This window comes from Chelonia mydas, chromosome 9, assembly GCF_015237465.2.
Source record: "Chelonia mydas isolate rCheMyd1 chromosome 9, rCheMyd1.pri.v2, whole genome shotgun sequence".
NCBI classification, from domain to species: domain Eukaryota; kingdom Metazoa; phylum Chordata; order Testudines; family Cheloniidae; genus Chelonia; species Chelonia mydas.
The window spans coordinates 97963692-97990070 of NC_057855.1; the positions used below are offsets into that span (position 1 = coordinate 97963692).

The window sequence follows — 26379 nt, forward strand, 5'->3', positions numbered from 1 at the left end:
AGGATTGATTGACTGAACACATGGAGGGCCTGAACCGAAGCGCAGTGAAGACTCTTGTTTTGTTCAATGGGCGTTGGATCCTGCCTCCCCCCTCACACCCACTTTTTTTTAAGGTTATGCATATTTTAAGAAAGAGCTGATCTCAAAAATGTAACTGTACAACAGATACTTAAAAATTTCATCATGTGGGGCCCCTATATACAGTTTACCTAGTTATGCAATTTTTAGACCCCCGCCCCACACATACATCACTACTGAAAAACTGAGAAATGCCTGGCTTATTGTATATTAAGTTTTGCAGCTATCCTGTCTTCTCAGAACCAGAGCCAATGACATCTCACTGATTAGATAGAGATCTCATTTGTTCATTGATAATTCCACTGCTTTATTATTTATATTATCAGAGTGCCTTGGAATCCCAGTCATGGGCCAATTCCCATTCTGCTAGGCCCTGTTCAAACACAGAACAGAAAGACGGCCCCTGTCCCAAGGAGTTTACAATCTCAGTATAAGACACAAGACAACAGATAGATACAGACAGCCAGAGGACTACAAGGAAACAATGAACAATATTGGTCAGTGTGCTGGGCAGTGGTTTATCATATTGGTGGCCCAACTGCTGTTAAAGCATTACAGCAAAAGCGAGTTGTAAGGAGGGATTTGTAGGATAATGAAGTAACATTGCAGATGTTTGCAGGGAGCTCTTCCTGCCCATTAGGGGTAGTGAAGGTGCTTGTTTGAAAACGTAGCAAGAGGGTGATGAAGGTGGGTGCTGACATCACAATCCTGAATGAGGTTTGATAGGTGGATAGGGATAGCCTGTGGAGGGCCCTGGGAGTGAAGACAAGCGGTGTGTGTTTGATGTGATAGAGAAGAGGGAGCCAGGGGAGAGATGCAAATAGAGGAAAGACGCGGTGAAAGTAACGAGAGGAGTCGTGGCAACATTCTGAATGAATATTGCACTGGGCAAGGCTAGAGGAAAGGCTGTTGTAGTAATCCAGATGATGAGGCCCCATAAGGAGTTACCGCGGTAGCTAGTCACACAGTCCTTTGTATTTAGGTCAGGTACTTCATTGACATCCTGGCTCCTTGTTGCAGAATGAATAACCTCTTGGTGAAGTTAAATGGATGAACTTGAGACATGTTTTCAGCTTGGGGCCAGGGCTGTGGATGGGAAACTCCTGAGACTGTTCACCATTACCTGTGCTTTGTGGCAGGAATTTACCTTACAGGCTCCCAAGCGAAAATTCTTGTTTGTTTTTTCTCTTTCCAGATGCAACAGAGAAAAAATATATATATATATAAGAGGGGGAGGTTCTAAGAGAGCCCATAGTCAACAAACAGCGGTGTTTGTACAGTATGATCAAAAGAGAGCCTGGGAACTCTGACAGCTGGAGGAAAGAGTGAGCTTAGACAAGCCTGCGCTGGAGTTCCTGTGTGTTCTCTATGCCCTTAAGCACATGAGGATTAAGCTCGCAGTAAAAGAACAGGGTCAGGTCTAGACCAAGAAGTAGCCTGTGGAATGCAGCCAAAAGTGTAAGTAAGATTTTTTCTGTAACAGCATCCTAGATGTGACAGTTCTGTTGACTTAGCTGAAATGAAGCTGACATCTGTAAGTCAGGCATGATTGGAAGGGAAAACAGGTGGAGCATAGCTGCATAAAGTAAAGAGGAGTTAAAGGGAACTGCCACGGGGGTGCGCGTGGCCCTGGCTTTTGCAGTTTGGCACTGGATTGGAAATCTCTGCCTTCCCTTGTGATTTTGGAGCCCTTTAACCTTCATCACTGTTTCCCCCACATCCTTTATTGGGCTTCCCAAGCACCTGCAGCCTCTACTGGCTTTTCTGTTGTCCCCCTGTGCAGCTCTCAGTGCGTCTCTCCTGCCACAAAGACTGTTCCCCACGCTCCTGAAGTGCCTGGCTTTTTGGACAAAAGTCTTTGAGTTCAGTCTTGGCCTTCAGCCTCTAAAGGGGACATTTCCAAATAAAGCTCTGGCTTTCTGTAAATCGTGGCTAATCATGAAGACACAAAAGCCATCAGTTCTGTTAAATGCCTTTCACTATGCGCAAACTAGCAGCCTGTACTGCTAAGGATTAAATGCCTCAGACGACGTAAGAGAATGTTCCTCTGTTCGCTTCGCCCCACGTTTCCCTTTGCTGCCTGGCTTGTGCCATGTTCTCTGCTCATCACTGTTAAAGAATGTGTTTCATCAGTACCAGAAAAATAAAAAAGTAAACCATGACTCTCCTGTGGGAGCGTCACCTACTACTTGTAGTTAAAGCTTCAGGCCAGAAAGCAAAGATATGAAGACAACATTACTGCAACACCCTTTTTCTTACCCAGAGCCTTTCAGGCGATTTCAAAAGGGCTTTGCTAAGGATGTCAGTCTCATTATTCCCACTTGACACACGGGGAAACTGAGGCACAGAGAGATTAAATGACTTGCCCAAATTTTCATATCTTTTAAAGAAGCACTCTGCTGCCCCAGGAAGCCCATTGTATTGATTGGAACCATACTTTCCCACCTTTGTAAAGTGCTTTCAGATGTGTGAATGGAAATGCTATGTAAATGTGATTATTATATTTTATTTCTACACATTTTAGGCAATAAAACTGATTGAAAATTTTCCACAAAAGCATTTTTTTAAACAGAAAACATTTTATTGATTCAATGAGAATTTTTACAAAAAATGTCCATTTTCTTCCAAATTTGGCAGGATTTGTCAAAAAACTGGAAAGCAGAAAAATGAAAATGTCTGTGAAAACAAAAACATAAAGCAAAATATGAGGATGGGGGAGGGGAATCATTGCCCAGTTGGCTCTATTGGGCAAACTTTAGCCCTGGCATAAGTGGGAAAAATTACCCTTGACTTCATTGGTTCAAATTCATCTCTGTTGTTTCTCCAGTGCTGTAACTGGAGTTACACCAGGACTGGATGTGGCCCATTGCATCTATTGAGTATAAAAATCTAATTTTAAATCCCGCCAGAGACTGCTTCTGTTCATGTAAGATATATAATCTGCACAACCCTGTGTCATCAAGTATACGCCCCTAAGTCCTAAGTGGAGAAGTTGTCTGATTAAAGGCACTGACAGGATAAGAACTGTTTGATTGAGAGAGCTGTGCGACAGTGTTCTTTAAGTTCAAGCATTCTCTCCAGTTCAATAACACTGATGGTTGCAATGGCTGTTCACACCAAGCCATTCATGATTGAGAAATAACAATAGCATAAATGCTAATAGCACAGCCTAGGGTTCTGGGCCTCTCCATCAAGAGACGGCTGATCTTGTGAGAACAAATGATCACCGTTCTCATTTTATTCCCTAAACTCATTTTCAGATGTGACCAGAGCCAGCATTTACATTTGGGACCGCAAAAGTAAAATGTAGCTAATTACCCCCACTCTACCATATAGCTGGTTTCATGTTTACAAAGACAGTACGTTCGGTGAGACTGGTTTTTCTGGTAAATGATGCTACCATTCTTCAGAGCCAAGCAGAGAGCCCCAAATCCATAGGTGATTGGATACTGTATCAGCAGCATCTCATCAGCTGTGTGCCTAACCTCCCTATAGGGCTCCAGTATGGCCTGGGCTACATGCAACTGAAATAATACATTTTTATTTTCCACTTCAATGATGGTTTGTATTGCAGTACTGTTTATGGGTTCCAGTCGAGATCAGGGCCCTGTTGGGCTAGGGCTTGCACGTACACATAGTAAAAGAGCCCCTACCTCTAAGAGTTTACAGTCCAAGTAGGCTATAGCTGTGTCTACACTGGAGCTGGAGTTGTAATTTCCAGCTTGGGTAGACATACTCGTGCTAGCTCTGATCAAGCTAGCATGCTGAAAATTGCTGTGTAGCCCACAGCAGTGCAAGCAGCAAGCGTGTGCCATAAACTTCAGTCAGGGTCTAACCCCAGGTTAGCTAACCCCTTCTGCTTGCTACTCATACCGCCCCAGCTACCAGTTCTATTATTAGTGAGCTATCGCGGGTATGTCTCCTTGAGCTGGAAATTACGCCTCCCAGCGACAGAGTAGACATACACAAAGAGTGGGCAGAAGTTACTATAATCCCCATAAAAAGAAAATGAGTACCTGTGGCACCTTAGAGACTAACAAATTTATTGGAGCATAAGCTTTCGTGAGCTACAGCTCACTTCATCGGATGCATTCAGTGGAGTCCAGACTAACACGGCTGCTACTCTGAAACCTGTAATCCCCATGTTACGGATGGGGAGCAGAGGTACAGATCAACTATGTGATTTACCCCCGGTCACACAGGGAGTTCAAGTTGGAGCGAGGAATTGAGCCCAGATCTGTGAAGTTTTGTGCCTTGACTGCAAGACCAGCCTTCCTTGTTGGAGTGTTTGTTCAAACCAGAGCCTGCGTCTGCCAGCCAGTGTGCTTTTCTGGCTGCTGCATGGATAGCTCATGGGGTGTTGAACGCAAGTGACCCCACAAGAAGGAAGAAGATTAAAATGTCTCCATTGCACTTTTCTCCTCTATTTCTCTAGTGGAGCTATTTTACATCCTTCCCTTCCCAGCTCTCCAGCCATTGATGGTCTTTGTCAAAACGTTGACGTCGGCAAAGGCCCAGGGTTTTGTTTCATTCTAGGCAATGGAGGAATATGATAGGAGCCTGCTCTGTGAGGTGCTGAATAACTTCAGCTGCCAAAGAGGTCAGAGAGAGTGGAGAAAATTCAGGACCTTACTGGATTGTGCCCAGAGCATGGGGCAGTCTCTGAAGTAGAGAGTTTTTGGTGTTCTGAAGGCGACTGGATGCCCTGTCCGATTTCACACTGCCAGTTCCTTTCTTTTGACTGACTCACAGCTAGGGGGCGAGAGCCGGGGCTGGTTTTCCAATGTGATGATGGTTATTAGAAGAAAAGGATGGAGGTGGAGACATAGAGACAGTGATTTGCTGAACGGAGCAGGCTGTGGTGAGTTTGGACTCAGGGTGCAGTTCCCAGCTCCGCTGTTGACTCACTTGTATGATCCTAGGCGAGACACTTCACCTCTTTCAGCTTCCCGTTTGTGAAGTGAGTACGGTAACCTGAACTCACCTGGAAGCAGTTACATGAAGTTTTTGGTTCCTTAATGTTTGTGAAGTGCTGTGAGAGTCTTCGGTGGAGGACTCTATGCAAGCACAAAATATTAATTTCCTGGCCCGTGTCAGCTGCTGGTTTAGACTGGGGGTAGATTATATTGCCCTAGCACTGTCCCTGGGCGCAGGAATGCAGCCATTATACCCTTAACCAGGCTATGGCTGCAGGCCTACACCTCGAAAAGAACTGCTGATTTCAGACCCCAGCCTCCATTTGCACATACTTGTATATGCACTGCGATCCGCACAGAGGTAGTATAATCCAACACCTGTATTTACAGGTATTACAGTTTGGATGTATACAATCACATGCACCAAATATCATCTGCATGCACAGCTATTAGACTCTACCCCATCTCTGCAGAGGTTAGGGCGAAGTACAATGTGCATGAGTAGGCTGAGGACGCATGGAAGTCCGGCCCTATGGTTGATGCCGTTAGCAGTGCTTGTAGAGAACATTTCCTTTGCAAATTGTTCTGTTGTTTTTAATATTGTCCTCGCTATCTTCATATTCAACACACTGTAAGAAAAATATTCACTGGTCTTTTTGGCCATACATCAAGATACGGGTCTGACACTATCGACAGCCCAGGGAAGATAGAATAATCTGGCTCCTGACAACAAGATGCATGGGTGTTAGTGGTGAGGAAATCAAACCCAAGAAAATGCAAGGAAAAATAATTGTGTACAACTTAAAACTTGTGCAACTTCCCTTTATGCCGCAGATAAAGCAAGGTCTTTCTGACCTTGGCAGCTGTACAGGGCGGTCTTTGCATAAGAATGAATTGTGCTTAATATACTGGAGGAATTGTTCAGAAACAAATACGCTTCTCTTCAGCATCAGGGATGCTGTCTTCTTGTTCCAACTGTCGTTACAATATAAAACATACAGATGTATGGGGAATGGCACAAGGGACAAGCCACTCATCTCTAGATGTTTCAATGTCTCTGTGTCCCACATTCCTGATGCAGGATCTTGTACTGTCCTCCATGCTGCGCTTGAGCTGAACTTTTCCAGTGTGTTGGCTGAGTCCCTGTTTGTGATTTTTGAGTACAACGGTAATGTGACCTGTGTCCTTTATAATCAGGCCTCTGTGCGTTAGTTTTCATCTGATAACAGGAGAGCTGTTCTGCAGGGAGCTATAGGTAACAAGGAGAGCTGACAGGAAAGCAGGGCCCATATCCTCGGCAAAAATGTACTGACATCACTACTGAGGCAGCTGATATTTCAAGAGTTACAGTCCTAGGCTCTGATTTTGCAGCCCCTACACAGATGACTCATTGAGGTCAGTGGGACTAGCTGTGCGAATCAGATTTGCAGGCTTTGGCTCCTATTACTGTCTAGAATCCGTAGCAGTGGCCTGCCAAGCTAAGGCAGTGCCAGGGTGAGTTAACATGTAGGGCTAAATCCTGCAGGGATGGAGGGCTGTGATAAGGCAGGGCTGAGCCGTGAGAAGGGTCCTGCAGGAATTCAGGACCATCACAAACTTCCCCACTTTCTGCTCCATTTCTTTGAACTGCCTCCTCTAGCACCATGTATAGTTATAAAAACCAAACCAACCAAAAAAACCAAGCCAGACACTTCCCCATCCCACACCTCTCCCCCTGGGGAGAGAGCGGGAGAACAGATGCATCACAAATGTGAGTCACATCGCTTAATGCCCTGGTGGAAGGCGCTCTGATCCAAGGGTGACGAGTGTGATATAAGAACCTTTATGGAAAAGAATAATGTAGCATGGGGCTCTGGGACTTACAGTTCAGTGAGAGGAAGCGAGCCGAGAGGAGCAGGCATGTAAGCCGAGAAGAACATCATGCTGAGCATGTGTCATGAGGCATCAAGCAGATGGGAGGTTGTTTTCTTAGAACCCTGCATGCCTGTGTGTGTGACTGACCAGTTCTCATGGCTGCCCTGCTCTCGGATTCCTCTAGGTGCAGCTCCGAAACACACGTGGGAGAGCCCCTGCGCATCACTGAACATCCCCCAAATGGCTGCAAGCCCCATCCGGACTATGCCCTCTCCAGTCAAAGTATCCATGGATGTGGGATCAGGTCTTAAAGGCACATGTTGATGCAGTGCAAAGCAATCCAGAGCAAACCAGACACACACAGTAAGGAGTGGGCCCGTTGCTTCATAGAACAGTTAGGGCTTCAGAGGTTTCTTTGCAGGTGATGAGCTGAAGGAAATAAAAAAGAGATGAAGTGAGGAGAAAACCTGATGATAAAAGCCTTAGTGTATCTGCTTTATCCCCCAGTGGTGGTGACTCAGAATACGGGGCAGACCCACGCTTTACTATGAGCGCTGGGTCTTTAGCATGGGGGCAGAATAAGAAATATATCCTAACCCTCTGCATGATACCACAAGGCTTATAAAATGAATAGACTAAATCTGCCCAGTAGCCAATGTTCCAGGCATTAATTTCTTTAAAATGTCCTGTGCATGGGACATAATGGCCTGGGATGCTGATGTCATCGTATGGCTCCTGGAACCTTGAAAAATGTATATTTAGAAATCTCTGCAGTTCAGTTCATAATAGTAACAGCAACCTCCGTGTGGGGTGTTTGAGGTTTCAGTGTTAGTTGGGTTAATGGTCCTTAGTACAACTCATCCCAGTTGGTCATTAATCCCTAAGAAGTGCCCTGTGCAGCTCTTGATCGTAACTGCCTAATTGTAAATCACATTTGTGTGAGCCCTAAACCTAGGCTGACCCTTCAAAAACTAAACTGTTTGGTAGGGAGTGTCTGCCATGTATGCTATGTAGCAAACCTTTGCCACCTTTGAATTAAGTCTTTAAAATGTCCACAGTTGTGTATCTATGCAGATGTCATCTGATCTTTGTAAAAGTCTTTGTGTTCATAACCTGTAGGAGAACTTCCTCAGTAATAAAGCCTGAAAATGGGTTAGTTAAACTCTAGCTCTTGTGTGCAAGGTCATTATTAATTTTTTAATTATGAGACTTTCTCTTGGGCATAAGGTTTAAACAGGAAATACGGATTAATAGTAAGGATTGGAAATGGGCTGAGACGGCTGCTACTATTTCCATCTCTCTCAAAGAAAAAGACAATTGCCCAACTTTGGAGTGTGAAGACTTTAGTCTTATCTCATGCAAAATCTTCCCCAAAAGGACATTTTCTTGAGAACTAAACCATGAGCTAATACCCTGCTTGGTGTATCGTGTTCGATCAGAATGTTGTGGGAGACAGTGGGCTCAGAGATTGTGCTAACAGCCAAACTCTCTCTCCGGGAGCACGAGACCTTCCCTTTTATTTAGACCCATAAAACACCAGGAGTGTTTTTTCAAGGTAAGGACTTTTGACCCAATTCACATCTTGTCCAGATGTAAATAGAAGGGGTATCATTTCCTATTCCTGTTCTCCAGGCCCCACTTGATTGTGCAAAGCAGCTTCTCAGTAAGCAGCTTTTCCAGCTGGGGTATGTGAAGGGAGGGAATGTAAGATGCAAACAATGAATGAGGCTGTTTCAGAAGGACTGTTTGTCACTTTCATGCCTGTCATTGCTGTAGACACACCCTCTTTCCCTACGGCTTATGCAGCCACAGTCCAAATAAACCAAGTGATTTTTCTAGGAACTTCCAAGGTACCAAAGGAAGCAAAAATTACAGTATAAATAGAAAGCAAAAATGTGGGTCCCCTATTCAGCCCCAGGTGACTCACCACCCCTCTCTCTTGAACGGCTGATATTTGTCCCTGTTCGTTTCTGCTTCTTGCCTCTGGTGTATCTCCATCCTACCCCAAAGGTGGGGATTCTTTCACTGGGTGCTGTTGGACCATGACCCTCTATAATCCCTTACGTTGAAGACTGAATCCTGACCTGCTTCAGCCAGACCTCTCTGATTTAGATTTTTCTGTAGAGAAGGCTTCTCCTTCCCTTCCCAGAGACCTCCCACCCATTCCGAATTTCAGCCTGCTGTGCCCTGGACCCCTCTACAATTTATTGCTCACGGTGTCGGGTGACCTCGGCACTAAACTGGAGGAGTTGTATTAACTCCTGAGCAGATATCCTCCAAGAGGGATGGGATGATGCCTGTCCCTCCCCAGTACGCTCCCATCCCCAGCCTGAATGAGCATGTGCAGATATTATTGCACAGTCCTTCACCACATCTAGGACGAAATAATGAGGAAAACGGAGGAGGAGCTCACAGCTGTTTGTTCAGTTGCTTCTGTTCCCCTAAATTCCCTAATCTGAACCTCCGGCCCCACCCCCGTATTAACAATCTCCTAACCTCATTCTGCTTGCTGTGCAGGAGGCCATCTTTACTGCTTCAGATTTTTTTTCTAGAGCTGTCCTGACCGTGTCAGAGGACTCTGCACTTCTGGTGCCGATCATAAGGGGAAGTTCCTCGCAAGCCTGTCTTTAGCAGATACGTGCTCTGGGTCACTTCCGTATGGCCCCTCCTGCCATAACGGCCACGTTACTACTACAGTGCATGTTCTGGGGTCAAGATAGCAGTGTGCGCTAGCTAAAGACACGCTGTCTGAGGTGCCAGGGCTGTTCTTCCTGAATCTAGTGTATGGAACAACTTGCTTCCTGCTGTTTAACCCGTAAAACACAACTAGACTTAGTTCATTGTGTTCCTTATCCTTACTGTGGCTGTTCTATTAAGTGGGGTTGAGTTTGTGTTTTCATCTTGGGGATAGACCCTGCCTCTCTTCTCAGGTTGAGTAGCATTTTAGTCCATGGGGCAGATTCTCAGCTGGGGTGAATTAATAGAGCTATGACAATTTACCTCCCGCTGAGATCTGCCCCCAGGAATGGCTTTAAGCTGTCATCTCTCTCACTTTGGTGCCAATCAGATCTGCTGGTGTTGGGGAATAGATCATAGCTTGCTTGCTCTCGGTTAGGAAGAGATTTTCGCCCCTTCCCTATCATACTTCCCGTTCTCATTTCGCTTTTCCCTGCTTTCTATGCAGATTTTCCTTTGTTCTGTTTTTTCTTTCCACATCCTCCCAATCTCATTCTGATCAGTTGTTTCTCACTCCCTCATTGTTGGGGGTGTCTCACTTTGGTTTGACAGACAGTCTTTATTTAGGCTTAACCAGGGACTCAACCCTTTTCACTACCACATCACTGGCTGCTCCTTCGTAAGGCCCTGTCTCAGTAAAGCACTTAAGCCTGTCTTTAAGACCCATGGAAGTCAGTGGAATCCAGGTGTAGTCCCTTCTCCAGTTTGCTTTTCTTATTTTTGCAACCTTTACTCTTGACAGTGGCATATACTATTGGGAATGGAATTCCATTAATCCACAAAAGCATAGACATCTCAATCCCTGAAAGCTACTAACCATGTAGGGCAGGATTGGGTTTAGGAAGAGAGGGAGCGTTGTCCACTGATTAGCAGCAGGGACTGGGCAACAGGGCCCCTATGGAATATTCCCACCTTTGCATTTAATGTCTCTCTACCTGCTCATCCACTGGTCAGGCTTGTATATTAATAATTTATCTACCTGACAGAGGGCTCATGAGACTTTTTTTTTTTAATCAATCAGTGTTCAGTGAAGGGGTTGCAGATTGTTGGATGAAATTGCCCTTGCAGTTGCCACTGTAATCAGCACCCCATCTGAGCAGCGCTCCAGCTGCCAGCATTGTGAATCAAAAGGAGCGTGCATTCTGGGCCAGGCCTCCCAACCTCCACCACACCAAACACAGCTTCTTGGCATCTCTCTTCCACGCTCACCTGCAGCGTCTCCTTGAGGCATGCCCCATGATCACACTCAGCCTTTTCCAGGCCCAGCTCCCAAATGCTCATGCAGGCATTCCATGAAACGTCTGCCCCTGGTGGCAGTCGACCCCACGCTGACATACCCCTGTCTGCCCCAGCTACTCTCTTACCACTGGCAGTGCAGTGTTGGCTAAATATCCTGCTCCAACACTGCCTCTGACATAGAGAAATACAAGGTGTCAATCCCTGTCATGCTGAAACACGATGCATATATCAATCCCACGTGATTAAAATCCCTTCCTTTTTATTTTAAGTGTGTGTAACACTATCATTCATACCATTTTAATTTACTCTGCTATGGTGTGTCAGATACTTCATTTTTTGTTTAAATAAGACAGGACCCCTACATTTTGGTGACTTAAACTCCCCGTCTCCCATGCCCCCTTTTGATCTTTAGGCTAATAGCCACCCTACTTCTAGTATAATCCCTATGGCTGTTGTTACATCTGCCATTTAGTCTTTCCCCAGGTACCACTTTGCTATCCTTTGTGTTGGACCTTTGACTCTTTAGCTGCTGATTTCATTCAGTTCATTGTTGCTGAAAATAAACTTACAGGACCAAACTTTCAAACACAGTTGCACATGCTAAAATGTGCTTATACCCATTACTACTTCAGGATCCCACTTTTAAATAGCATTCTTATTCTAAAAATAAAATTCAGTGAAGTTTCCCCCAGTTATTGTACCCTGTTATTGATATTTGTTAGTTTCTAGCACACATTTACACTGAACCCCTGTTAGCACTGAAATCAAAACAAGAGCATGGGACTTCCTCTGGAAAAAACATACATCTACATTGCAGGCAATTGTAAGAAGCCAAGTTTCCACTACTGAATTTGTACTGTGTGTATGTGTTCTCTAGCACACATTTAGTAAGTAATTTGGCCTTCACGCTTAGCGGAATTTCAAACAATTTACTTTATATCTTACTTGATTCTTTCCCTCTTCATAGAAGTGAAGAGCTTCCATACTATTCTAAGTAGCAACATGCTGAGTAGCCTGGGTTATCCAAATAAGAGCATTTTTCAGACTCCCAGCTAAATAATTTTTGAGGGTTCTATGTGTGCATGTGTATACCCCACATACATGCTAATGGTATCCAGGTGATACATGGCTGAGCTGTCTCATAAATTACATCTGTCATGGCCCTTTGATTGCTTCACCTGCAGTCTGCCCACAATCTCTCTCCTCCAGGCTTTCTTCCAACATTTCAAACTGTAGCCAATTTACAAATAATCAGTAGCCTTCTCCCCTGCCCAGATTCCACCTCTCCAAAAATAAAATAAGAAAAAAAATAATGTAGCTCTGAAGTGAAGAATGGTCAGGGACAACAACTGGGGAGTGAGGAAGGAGAAGTGGAGAGGCAGCGAGAAAGTCCTCAGTATGATGATAGAAACGTGCCTTTCATGCAAGAATCCAAAGCATATCAAAAGCATACATTTAGTTAGACCTCTCAGCACCTAGGGCAGACATGTAAGTATTTGCAAATCCATTTTAGAGATGAGTGAGAGAAGACCCAGGAGGAGAATCCAGGATTCCTGGCTCCCGGCCTGCTGTAACCACGAGGCACAGTCCTGTGGGCAGTTAAGGTGCCAGACATCTTCCAATGACATGGTGTCTGATCATTTTCAGGTGGTTTTTCCGTTTTTTGTCCACGCTTTAACACTGGCTTTGGTGAGTTAATTTTGATGAAGAACTAGTCTAATATGGATTTGCACCCATGCAGTTACCTAAAACGTATCGGAAAGAGGGGGGTGGGAGTGGGGGAGAAGGGAATCGCGGGAAGGGCACCGTTGATTTGTGTTTGCACGGCTGGGAGCCTACTGGCTTAGCCTGCTGGTTTGACTGAATCGACGGTTGACGTGCAGAAAGTCCGATGTTTTCTGACGTGTTGAAAAGCATAAATGGGAAATTGGAAGTAATTCTGGTCGCCCTGGCTGCCGTGGAGAGGACGTTTGGAAACCTTCACGTTACAACTGCAGGAGGACAAGAAGAAAATTAAAGATCTGGAGATTTTTAGTTGATATTGATCAATGATTCAAAGGCATTAGCAGGAACACGAAGGATTTTCAGTCTCTGGACACTTGATGCATACACCTGGTGGACAGCTGTAGAATAATAATAAATGATCTGCTGGGTGTGTCTGAAAGCACATGGAAGCAGAAGAGACTGAAATATTGCTTTCGGCTGGCTTATGAAATACCTTGAGATGGAAAGGGAAATCAAGGCTATCTACTGTACTGCTGCATGCTGCCACCCTGGCCATGCGAAGGAGACAGCAACAGTGTGACCGGCAGAATATGCTGCGTTTGGCACGAGAAGTGCAGTTCTGGAACTGGCATTGAAGCTGTAGCAGCTTTTCTCAGTTCAGGGCCGCTCCCTTGCCCGTATCACAGCACAGATTTAGTTGAGGACTGGTCCTGCTTTGAGCAGGGGGTGGGACTAGATGATCTCCTGGGGTCCCTTCCAGCCCTGAGATTCTGTGACCACTTTGCTTCAGCAGGGGAAGGTGTTTATGACTGTTGAAGCGAGAATGAATTGTTGGGCCTGGCTTTCCTGTTGGAGGCTGTTGAATTAATGATTGGGTTGGAAGGCAAATGTGTGTGTTTCTCCTAAAATTGTAATGACTGTGGGGTATGAAAGAGGGACATCTCTGTGGGGCTTATATAGCACTGAGTGCCTCACACTCAATGGAAGTGGATTTTATCCTCCCAGTAACTTAGGGAGAGAGGCGAATATTATCCCATTTTACAGAACTGGGACTCAGAGTAGACTAAGTGACTTGCCTATGGTCATGCAGTAGCCAGGAATTGAACCCAGGTTTCTTGAGTCTTAGTTCTGTATCTAGACACTAGACCATCCATCCCACCCATCGAGCTTCCCTGGGACTTCTTGTGTATGTAAAGTTATCCACATGCTTAAGTCTTTCAGGCTTGGGGGCTGTCAGTGGACTTACTCTGGATTTACGCTAGATGGAAGAATTGGTCATTTCTTTGTCACTGAGAATTAGCAAATTAAGCTGTTTCCATATACCAACCTGTTAATTGGCAAGAATTAAGGACAACAGGATGAAGTCTGGTCATGGCATCTTGGGCGTGGCAGTTATTTTCCCAACCTTGCAGGCATCAGGAGAGATCTCCCTATGCTCTAAAGCAGGGGAAGCTGGCTGCCAGGCTGTACTGCTGCAGGCCACTGACCTTCTGTACTCACCGATAGGTAGATGGTGTTGGCTCTCTGACTTATTGTGAGGTTTGGATCTGCCTGGTGCCTTTGTTTGTTTAATTCGGAAGATTTTACAAAGAATTTTGGACTTTTTTACTGTAGGGGATTTATTTTCCCTCTGTCGCACAAGCCCATCCCAGAATTTGCTTTGCACCTTCCGGGGGGTGTTATGGGACTGGGGTGAGGTGGCTTCAGTCAGTGCCTCCTGTTTTATGAGTCCTGAATTCTCCCACAAATATGGTTTCCCTCTGGGTGCTTTGGTTTTCAGCATATCCCATGGAGCGTTATAGAGTGGCTCTTTCAGTTATTGTGCATGATCCTCACTTTTAACACATCCCGTACCTAGGATGGATTTGAATGTGGTGAAAAGACTTTAGAGATATGCCCCATGAGACAGGGACAGTTACTGTCTGGACCAGAGAAATGGCTCTGGGACAGCAGCTTTGTATGCTGGTGTTATACATCTGTACCAGCTGTTTTGCTGCTAAGTTGCTTATTACTTATCCAAAACCTCAGTACAAAGAATGTTGAAGAGACAAACTATTCTTATTTTTCTCTGAATTCTTCCAGCCAAGAAATAATTCAATATAATTTCCAAATCCCTCTCTCCTCCTCCAAAGGGACTGTTTACAGTTGTTCGTTATGAGGTAAGATTTGCGTGGTAAACAAACTACAGTGTCTGTGGATATTTTCAGTAGATGCACAACAGTGTTAGACATGATGGATTAAATTCATCACTGTTGTAAATCAATTGACGGAAAATATGTTTGCAGCAGGGATCAATTTGGCTCAGCTGTTCTTGAAAGGTTAGTTTCCTGAACACCACACCTTTATAAAGGGACATACTCTTCCCTAGTCGGGGAAAGCCCACACTGGGGCCAGCTAGCTGCACGTCCAGCTTGAACAGGCTGTATTTCTGTCAAACCATTCCATCAGGCAAGGGAGGAGAGCCACTAACCCCACCAATGTCATGAGAGCAGGGTCCTTTGTTCAGGGGCTCAACACAGCTCCCGGTGGTACTGTGCAGCATGCTTCCAGCGGCAGCCCCAGGAGAGGAATTTCGGTGCGCCAAGGGGCCAGCCACAAGGAATGATGTTGCCAAATTGAATGTCAAAATCTGCAGGGCAATCTCACAGTTCTGAGGGGAGATTCTGCTATGGGGAATGGTTCTTCCTGGGCCTGCTTCCCATTCACCCAGACCCTCTTCCCATCTCGGACACTGTGCAGCTTGGATGCAGGAGCTTCTGTGGTCTTGGGCAGAGGGACAATAACAGGACAAAGTCAAGGCAGTTTTAGGGACCTTTGAAATCTTTGTTTGCCCTCTAATCTCCTCCTCCTCCCAAGATTTTCTCCCTCCTGCAGGATCAGCTGCAAAGAGATCTCAGTCCTCCCATTTGCCTGTTTCAGTAATCTCTGCTGTGAATCATTACACCTGATCTTTCTCTGAAATCCTTTTTGCTGCCATAGAAGCATGTTAAAGGAATTCCCCACAAACACACACTGTATGAGCAAGGACTGTGGGCGTTTCTTGCAATGCTCAAGCACTGAGCAGGAATAATCAGATTATGTGGGGTACATCCACTTGATCCTATTTCCTGGGATTACGGGGGTGTGAGCATCGGTGGGCGTTGGTCTTTCCCATCCCCTGTGTGAGTTTGTTTAAACAATCTGAGTTATGTGCATGAGACACACTGCGCAGGGGAATGATGAAATGGAATGGGAATCCACCAAGAAGCAGGTGTGGAGAGGGGGTCTTTGGCAGCTGTGCAGGGCAGCACCTGCATCTGCTTCCATGGGCAGAGGAGGGAAATCCTGCACGTGGGTAGCCGCACCGTCCTTTACGCCTACTGCTCTCCCAGGAAGCCCAGACTTTGCGGAGCATACCTACTACACAAAGCGTGTGGGCAACTCATAGTGGGGATCCTACACATGTGTGGGTTCCGTCCAGCTACTTGGGAGCGATTGTGGGACCGTTTAGCTGCCTGATCAGCAGATCTGTCCTCCAACAAATAGTCCTGATTTGAGTGAATAATCGCATTGCGGGTGACAGCTCCTCATGTGAGGAGGGGACTGGAGCATTGGGTCGGGTGTCAAGGAAGCCCTCAGAATCCTGCACCCTTTGAGGGCCTGTCAAAACAGTTGACTGCGGGAAACCCTAAAGGGAAAGAATGAAAACATTGGTCTATTTTTTTCTTTCTTGTAATAAACCTATTTAACAAACTCTGGAAATTCTGTCAAAACAACAGCCAAAAGAGCTGTAGTTACATTGCCTCCGTAGGACCCAATAGTGGGTCCAGTACTCCCATGGATTCTGTGTGTATATGTGTGCTGCGGCGTTCACAGCTTGTCCTGCACCCTCCTCGTCCTCCTGCCTAGCCATGCTCAGTTCATGCGTTCAAAAATGACCTTCCCCCACAGGCCCACAGAAACAAATCTTCTCTCAAATATTTTCACAGAGACGTGATCAGCAGCTGGCGAGCATTAGCCGATACTTTAAAAGCCATAATGTGTTACAGAAATGTTGCCAGTTGATAACTTTACTTTTATATTTATATAAAATAGTGAAGGACCAATTCAATAAATATAAAAGTAAAGTTATCAACTAGCAACATTTCTGTAACACATTATGGCTTTTAAAGTATCGGCTAATGCTCGCCAGCTGCTGATCACGTCTCTGTGAAAATATTTGAGAGAAGATTTGTTCTGTGGGCCTGTGGGGGAAGGTCATTTTTGAACGCATGTACTGAGCATGGCTAGGCAGGAGTACGAGGAGGGTGCAGGACAAGCTGTGAACGCCGCATCTGGCCAGGCCATTGGATCACAGTCGGCAGTGTGGAGTTCTGGATTTTGGAAGCAAAAAAGACCTGTCCAACTTTTACACCCCACCCCCACCACCTTACAGAGTTGGTAATGCTCAGGGTTCACTTCTGCTCCGCAGTAAACAGCTACAGCGACATGACAATACAGGATAGATTTTGTGGGCTGCATCCTGCGCTGTCATGTCACTGTGGCTGTTTACTGCAGGTTGGAAATGGATCCAGAATATTTGCATTTTCTGTAAGGGGGTAAATAAAATTCCCCAGGGGTTTTTCCCCCATTTGTGTTGGAATCCCCCTGCCCTTCGTTTTGCTACATCCACCGTTAGGTTATGCAGCTGCCACCTTTCCCGCTGTGGAGGAGGAGGAGGACTGTAAGGTCTCCTTTGATCCTGTCAACACCACTATAGTCTGTAGGAGGGCACATGGGTGAGTCATGCCTTGTGTCTCCATCTTTTCCAGGGCTTCAGCGCACAGCCCCTGTGGCTCTCCCGGTCGGGGTGAATGCAAGAGTGCTGCACGCATGTGGAGCGTTAGCCAGGCCTTTATTCAGTAGTTTCTGAAATTCATGATGCTATATGGAGCTTTGTCCTTTTGCTCTGAGGAAATGGAAAACTTTCCTCGTGTTGCTATGTACAAAAAGTTCATGCCCAGGTGACCCACATTTTTGAAAGTGGCTACCTAAATTGGAGGCACAAGTGTGCATGCAAAACAGGCAACTCCATGCTGTAGTAGCTGTTTGCACGTTCAGATGTGGAGTTTTCACATCCAAATGCCTGTGTGGCACACACCGTTTAGGTGAGCACATGTGTAAATAGACCTATATCCCACTAATGAGGCTTTTTCTGCCACAGTGTTTTATTTCTCTTACTTGGCCTGTTTTTAGCATGCTGAAAGCTGGGGGCTAGATTTGACTCTCTGGCACATAGTATGATCCATGGTGATTCATAGCCCCCAACATCTGCGATTAGACCCTGAACGAACACTTTCCAAGCATGTCCAGGAAAGAGAAATTGCAAATCTGTTCCTTTTTATGGGTAGCTGAGCTGAAGAACAAAAGAGGTTTTTATTTCTTTCTAGCTGCTAAGGTCTACCTTAAATTAAGTAAACTGTTCCCTGAGGGAGAAAGTGTCCAGGTACAGAATGTTCGTAAAGGAAATATTCCAAGTGTCTATCAAGCCTTAAAGTGTTTGCTTTAACAGAATAAAGGCTTGGGTTCAAATAGATTTTCTGATTTAAAAGAAAAAAAATGTCTGGAAGGTGATGGAAAATAAATTGACCTCCTTGGGATGGAGCCTGCAGCCCCTCCTGTACGTGGACAAAGAGTAGGCACTATTAAAAAGCCAACCATCGGCATTATTCTTTACTAAGCACAGGAGCAAATGCTGTTAATTGCTGGTGCAGTGCTCCTGCGTGCGAATAGTTGGTACTGCAACCCCACTAGAGACCATGGGAATTTCATATTCATGAGAACTGTGGGGAGCCTAAGTCCCAATTCAGCAAAACATTTGAGCATATGCTTTAATGCTGTGTTGAATTGGTCCTTCACTATTAAAGCCACGGATTTCCCTTCTCTTTTTGTGTGGCTTCTTTTCACTGGTATTCATTGATACTGCTTCAGACTCTTTACTTTAAAGGGTGGGGGGTTTAAAGACTCAGGCGTGTAGGGCCAGAAGCTACCTCATCTAGCCTATAGTTCTCAACCTTTTCTCATTTGTGGACGACTACAAAATTTTCCGTGGCGGTGCGGACCCCTTTGGAAATCTGTTGTCTGTATCTATAGTTGAATTCTGTTCAGTCAGTTTTCAGTCTAGGTCTTTCGCGGGCCCGCTAGACATGGTCTGTAGACCCCTCAGGGACGCCAAATCAAATAGGTCAGTTTACAAATAAAAAGGAGGGTTTCCCCCTACAAATGTCCAAACTATCATCTCACTCTGGAATCTGTGTAAATCTGGATTCTCTCCTTCTCATCCATCACTGTCAATAATTTCAGTAACAAGATTTTCCAGGTCAAACCCTGGCTTTTGTTCCCGTTGAGGGCTCCTAGGGATGTCCAGGTGTGCAGAGAAAGGTAGAATTTTACCTGCACTGCTCTTACTACTGATGATGGTATGTGAGAAAGGAAGGACCCAGTTTGGGACCCAGATTGCGGGTGTTGGGGGAAATTCCAGTGGATTTTGGTTTGGTTGGGGGGAGGGGGGAGAGGTAGATGTCCCACCCCTAGAAAATAACTATCTAGGACGTTTGTGTGTGATGTTTTCCTCCATTTTTAAAGTGTGTGTGTCCCATGAAGCATTTACATGAGCATTAGATTTATTTGGAAAGTTTTTGGTACTGGAAATGTTAAACTCTAATTTCAGCCTGTGAATGAAAAGTTTAACTGTTCTAAAATGTTAAAAAGGAAGGGCCCTGAGAGCACCAAGATTCTTGTTTATACCTGGTAGAAAATGATCAGATATAATTCCCGAAGTGTCTGGAAGCCAAGAGGGAAATAGGGAGTGGGCAAAATTGCTGCTTATTTATTTAGATTTAACATTTTTAAAAGAACAGCCATACAAAAGCTCTGCTGGAAGCTGGACTTTCAGTAACAACATCAGTGATTCAACAATGTGACCATTTACTGGAATCAACAAAAGACGGGACAGCTGAACTGGGAATTTTGTCAATTTTTAAAAGCATTGCTCCCCCCTCCACCCAGCTCAGAATCCATCAAGTGTGGTGTTAACCCATTCAGATTGCTTTGATCCAAACTTTAATTGAAGGAAAACCCACTAAGTTGGTAAAAGACTTTTGCTGTCTAAAATAGAATCGGGACTCGGTTATTATGTTCTGGTATCTCACTTAAAGCTATTCATTCATTTTGGACAAGACTGGGGATTAAATATGCTTGCACAGTGAATCACACTGTGTGTGTGTTGAGTTTCATTTCATAAAGCTTTAATGTGTTTTCTTTCCCCCAGTGGGTGGGTGTTTTTCTGTTGATGGGAAATCACAACAGTCCTGGTTTGTAGGACCCGCAGTTAGGATAAAAGGGCTTTTTAGGTGTAAACTGAGCAAATGTGACCTGGAAATCACTGGGATACAATAAATAAGGAACCCCACCATGCTGTTTTACTGAGTCATTTTTCAGAGCAGAACCACTTTGAAAGAGTATCATTGATACATGGGAGCGGGTTGAATCAACCTGTCACTTATATTACTATCTGTGTGTGCACTCTGCTGTCAGGAAACATGCACACGAGTCGGCATCCATCAGAAGTGTGTGTGTGTGTGTATGTAAGTATGTATGTGTATATCACTGAAAAGGGATCACTGACAGGGAACATAGCAAGAATTGGACCACGGAGCAAGTATGTTCCTGCTCTGCTCTCCGTCCTCACGTTACCTCAAATGGCCAGTGCATACTAATCCTGTCAAAGACTTCTTTGACATGGCTGTCACTCAGTGGACTGATCCTGGTCCCACTGACTTCAGTGGCTGCAAAATTGGGCCCTTTGATTTCCACAGCAAGCCCATAACTTCCTGTATTACAGGCAGTCATGATCTGTTGCTGGGCCAGGCATTACGTTCTGTGGTTCTAGGTTGCTGAAGGAGGAAAGGCAATCACTTTCTGCTGACATTCTGTTGAATCATAAAATCTTGGAATAACAGAGTTGGAAGGGACCTCTGGAGGCCATCTAGTCCAACCCCTGCCCAAAGCAGGACCAATCCCAACTAAATCATCCCAGCCAGGGCTTTGTCAAGCCTGACCTGAAAAACTTCTAAGGAAGCCGGGGGGGCGGGGCACTAAATTGAAGTCAGGGCTAAATTGTTCCATTTGGTAGCCCGGGATATAGGTTCTGCCAGACAGACGTGGCATGTTTTGCAGCAGCTCCAGACCGGTTTAGAAGAAAGCTCCTCCCACTTTACTCAGCTTCCCACAAGCATAACATTAACAAAAGCAATATTTTGTGACCCTCCTTTATAACTTTGTTCTACTGAGCTTTGGGGGGAAGGGGGCAGTTTTGTTCCTCTTATTTGAAATAGACTGGAGAATGAACAGTCAGTATCAAAACCGTGGTAATACACAGAACCGGAAAAATGTGGAAACTGCTGTAAGCAAAATGTATGCTGCTGAGAATTGAATTATGGGGAAAGAGCCATACTTTTATACTGTCAGAGGTGGGGCTTGTTGAACTTTTCTTTCCCCTTTGGTTTTATTTGAGTCTCATGGCACCAGTATAAAATCCTCAGCGTGATGTTAGAACACAGGTTTTAGATGTTCCCTATGGCCATATGGCTAAAATGGACAGGGATCTATATTCTTGGGAGGGGAAATCTGCAACAATCTAACCATTGACAGAACTGGCAAGTTATGTCTGTGATTACTTGTATGAGTTAGGATTCCCTACATCTTTGGGCTGTGATCTTGTAAAATCATGCAAGCGTAAGCTGGGTTGGGACTGTTCTGTACTTGTAAGCCTCTCATCCAAGATAAACCTAGGAAGTAGTGTGGGTGATTTAGGCCCTGGTTCAGCAAAGCATTTAAGCATCTTTTACTTCAATGGGACTACTTTCATGATTAAAGTTAAGCATGTGCTTCCGTGCTTTTCTGAGTCAGTAACAGTGATGCCCCAGCAAGGTGTGTCTGGGGGCATTGCACTGCTGGATTGTTCACGTGTAAGAGAGAATCTGTGTGTGTATAATATATATATGAATGATTCTGAACTGGAACTGGTTGGGGGGGAAAGCAAACATTTTTAATATTAATATTTCATAGGATATTCTTGATGAAAAACAAAACTATAATGGAAAAATGCCAACCACCTCCAATATTCTATATTAGACCTATATGAGAGAGAAAGGGAGAGCACATAGTTTGAGACTTTTCAGGATGAGAGGAGCCCTGTAACTGGCAGATGGTAGTTAATTGTTACACATTCGCACTAATGGTATATAACGGGTTTGGGCCTATAGCATTCAGGCTCAAAGAAACAGACCCTCGTTTCCAGTGGAGTCTAAAGCTTTGGAATATGGCCCTGTTCACTAGAAAGTTGTATTTCAGTATGCTAGGAGTAATTCCTACAAGCGTTCCACCTAATCCCCACCCATTCTCGACCTGTGCTTGCTCGTTTTAGGAGCTGCACCCAGCTTGTTCCAAGCTGTCTGTGGAGATGTATCTACGTACCTTCTTACATATGCCCTGTAAAGGAGGATTGAGAGGCTGGACATAAGTGAACCAGATTCAAACACAAAATTGCCCTGCCTACAAAATCAGGATCAGTTTAGCAGCAGTCTCTCTGATCCTGACTAAGCCCAGAAGACACTGGGCGAGTTCTGCTTTCTTCCCCCGCCCCTTCAGAGGTTAAATCATGTCTGGTAAATTTGGCATTCACTGTCTCTGTTCTCTGCCTGATACCCGAAAACGAGACGTCCTTCTGGCACTATAGACTGTTCCACTGATGCAAGACTGTGCGTAAGAGTCCACGTGCTTTTGCATGACTCTCTCTCTCTCTCTCTTTCTCTCTCTCTTGCAAATCTGTGACTTTAATTGGTTCAGCACATACTGGGAATTTACTTTGCACAATTTTAGTTTTTTAGTGTAAAAAAACAAAAATGTAATGACTGCTTTCTCCAGACATCTGGAGTGCATTTTCAATTATGTTAAAATGTATAAATTGCTAACAAATGTAGTTCTGATAACATATCTACAATATAGGAAGAATTTAAATGTCCATTTCTTGCAATGTGAGGTCCCAGTCCTGCATACACTTACGTATGTGCATACTTTTGCTCACGTGAGTAGATCTACATGCATGTATATGTTTGCAGGATTGGGCCCTTATGTTTTGCAAAAAGAGGTGGATCTCAGAAACCTTGAACCAACTTAATCCTGTCAGGCTCCGTTAGCTGCCTCTAATATAAATGTGGGAAACTCCAGGGATGGCTTAACATCGTACCCCACACAAAGAAAATCAGTGATAGAAAGTTATGGACAATCATTTATTGTCCAACATGCTGAAGATGCTGGAAACTGACTAACTACAATAATTGAAATCTCCTTCAGCCTTGCCGTAAAACACAGTTGTTAACAATGAGTTAATTTTTTTCTGCTCTGTGCATGTGGCTCAAGTTTCCATGTCGGTTTTGCTTTTGATTTTGTCAAGCCCAGATTTATAGACACACGACTGTGAATTAATCTCTCGTTTCCATGTAACCTTACAGTCAACCGCTGAAATGTATTCCCCAGTTAACATTGGGTTAAATAAAACACCTTACCGACGCAAAGCTGAGTACGTATGAGGGCTGAACTATGGCAGTGCCTTCTGCTTTGCTTCTTTGTACACAATGAAAGCAATATCTGCTCTTCCTGCCAGAAAGCTTTCTATGGGGTGGGAGGGGGGATTTTTAATATATTTAAAAAACAGAACAACAATTTAAGTAGTCTTTGTCTGAAAACCATTTTATAGTGACTGTACTCCACCCTGGTCTTGTGTGTTACCGTTTCTCTGTCTAGCTGCATTCTGACTGTGGCACACAGCCACCAGCCGTTCTCTTTAAAGGGGAAAAATAAGCAGTTGGTGCTTACAGTAGGTTAGCTTTCAAAGTGATTCTTATCCTCTGGATTTCAGGAGCAGGTATGTAACCCAAACCTCATCTTGGGAGCAGCCCATTAAGTGAATCCTGTGCTAAGCTACTTAAATTTGAAACGCAGAGATGTATCACGAATGCACCAGAGGCCGTCATGTAAGACTAAGACATTTTCTGTGCAGTGGGCACAAAAATGAATGTCTGCCAGAATAGATCAATATGAAACAATCTCTTTTATTGGGTGGCTGCCCAGACCTTCTGGTGCAACAGTAAATCTAATTGGTTGCTTCCTCTTACCATGCGCAGCTTCATGTGGGAAATGCCCTTTTTATCTACAATGGCTGACTGCACTATGCCGCACTGTCAGTAGCTGCAGATTTCCTGTTAAAATGAACACAGTTGTTTAAAACTAGAGTTTGGCAAGGGGGAGATTGCATTGTTTTAGCTGATTCTATTTCTCTTTTTCCTACAGGTTGCTGAAAAGTGCCTTTCCTGAAGCCACTGCTGCTTGGATTTCTGTCTAAGGCTGTCTCTCTCTCCCCCCCCAACCCCCTCCCCCCCCCCTTTTTTTTTAAATTTGGCATTGCTTGCAGTTCATACCCTAACGGCAACTCATCCATCCCTCCCCCCCCTTTTTTTTCCTTTTTACACTCTGTTCACTCAGCCATTTTTTTCCTTCCCGAGTATGTAGCAAATATTTTTGAGTGATAACATCCTTTCGCTCCTTTTAATGCTCGTGAATTGTCATTTTTAGAACCAAGAAATAAAAGGAAAAAAAAAAAGTTTTCTGCCCAAGGACCGAGACCATTCCGCAAACAGAAGCGCTGCCAGCCGCATATGCTTTTTTGCAAGAATAATTGAAACCATTAAGTGGAGAGCACAGAATTCTTTTGAAAGTCTGCCAGTTATTTTCAAGTAACTTTGGCAGTGGCACAAAATATAACACTTATATTTTAACTTCTACAATTGCACTTTTAGGAGCTGGCCTCTCATTTGATTTTCAGTTATTCTGATAAGATTTCTATTTTATGATTGGCTTTATGTTTAATTCTTGTTGAAACAAACACAATTTGACTTAAATGAAAACCTAAGTGCTGACAAATAGAAATTTTACCAAAGCAACAAGTTAGTTATTTCTTCACATTTAACTTGAATTCACTTTTTTACCCTTTTTAAAAAAATCAGCAGTAATATTGTCCTAAAGAAGGGTGTGATTGCTTGCGTTTTAATTTTTGTTTTTAATATGGCTGTAAACGTTTCCCTGGTTCGTGATACAAAATGGCTGACTTTAGAAGTATGTCGAGAATTTCAGAGAGGTACTTGTTCTCGATCTGATGCAGAGTGCAAGTTTGCCCATCCGTCACGGAGTTGCCATGTGGAAAATGGTCGAGTTATTGCCTGCTTTGACTCTCTAAAGGTGAGGACTGTGTAACACATACATTGCTTAATCTCACTTTGCTATCATTCGCTTCCTGAATCATTTCAAGTGGGTGGAATGTGAGAGATGAGTATAACAAGTATTTTTCTGGAGGGAGGATGTTGTTTGTGTAGAATATAGCCCCTAAAATCTAGCCTAGCTAATGCTTAGCACCCCATAATTGTTTCATTCAGCCAGATTCAGACACTGGAAGTATCAGGAAGTTTCCTGAGAAAGGTACCAGCAGTGTTGGTAGAGTCAGGGAAAACTTTAATTCTGCCACAATTATGTTTTGTATTCGGTTTTGACGTCTGGTACAAATGTACAGAATATCGAACATCAGAGAGAGAGAGAGAGAGAGCACATTATGTAGAGCGTTTTGAGATTGTAGGTCATGGCTATGCCTGAAATGGAGAACTCAGATTACAGACCGTAAATGAAAGTGAAATGAGAAAAGCAGAGATCCAAAATTGAGCATCCTAGAACAGCACAACTTTTAACTTGTGTCCAGAGCATGCTGGCTTTTAATTCAGAACAGGTCTCTGAAACGTGCTTTCAAATGAAGACACAATTTTCACTAATTGATCAGCCTCAGCTGTATTTGCCTGTATCAGGGTGCAGCTACACTGCACCAAATATGTTATAGGCAGCCAAAATATTTGGAGAGTGGTGCCTTGAGAAAGTTGGGGATTGCAGGATATTTCAAGTGATGTGACAAGATGCACAGTGTGCAAATCGTATGCGAGTTAATGAGCTAAATCTTTTGCTAGTGATCATTCCTGCGAGTTCAATTTCACAGGAAGTAAATGCTGCTTTATTCCTTGTCACAGATAAAGTTCATTGGGAAACTTTAAGTTTACAGAATTACCAGATTCTTTCCAGCAACAGAGACAACAGGAAAATTATCCTAATTCACCCACTGAAAGCCTAAGCCAAGATTTTTCAAAAGTGACTAGTGATTTTGAGTGCATCAAGTCTGAGGTGCCTAATCTGAGACATAGAAGGGACCACCATGATCATCTAGTCTGACCTCCAGCCCATCACAGGCCACAGAACCTCACCCACCCACTCCTGTAATAGGCCCATAACTTCTGGCTGAGTTACCGAAGTCCTCAAATCATGATTTAAAGACTGCACGTTATTGGGAATCCACCATTTACTCTAGTTCAAACCAACAAGTGACCCATGTCCCATGCTGCAGAGAAAGGCGAAAACCCACCAGGGTCTCTGCCCATCTGTCCTGGGAGAAAAATTCTTCCTGTCCCCAAATACAGCAGTCAGTTAGACACTGAGCATGAGGGCAAAATCCAGCAGTCAGGCACCTGGGAAAGAATTCTCTGTAGTAACTCAGAGCCCTCCCCTTCTAGTGTCCCATCCCAGCTCATTGAAGATGCTTGCTTAATAGCAGCCACAGAGGGGCCACATACTGTTGTAGGCAATTCGTCATACCCTCTCCTCCATCAACATCCCCTCCCCTCCATAACATCTTAAAGGTGTCTGCTTTTTCAGAGGGCAC

The 26379-nt window shown here is 44.3% G+C and overlaps 1 protein-coding gene across 11 annotated transcripts in view; it reads left to right on the forward strand.

The window, feature by feature from the left end:
* The window catches only part of MBNL3 (muscleblind like splicing regulator 3), a 109930-nt gene that overhangs the window by 13138 nt on the left and 70413 nt on the right, over window positions 1–26379 (forward strand). For 6 of the 11 annotated variants that reach the window (XM_043523071.1, XM_043523072.1, XM_043523065.1 and 3 more), the window contains exon 2: window positions 23919–24863. The exons of 1 other annotated variant lie outside the window; for it this stretch is intronic. In XM_043523071.1, coding sequence (XP_043379006.1) covers window positions 24690–24863 — 174 coding nt within the window. In that variant the 5' untranslated portion in view covers window positions 23919–24689. Of the gene's footprint in view, window positions 1–1273; window positions 1537–23918; window positions 24864–26379 lie in introns of those variants that run through there. 4 more of the 11 variants (XM_043523063.1, XM_043523067.1, XM_043523066.1 and 1 more) reach the window with 3 other exon arrangements.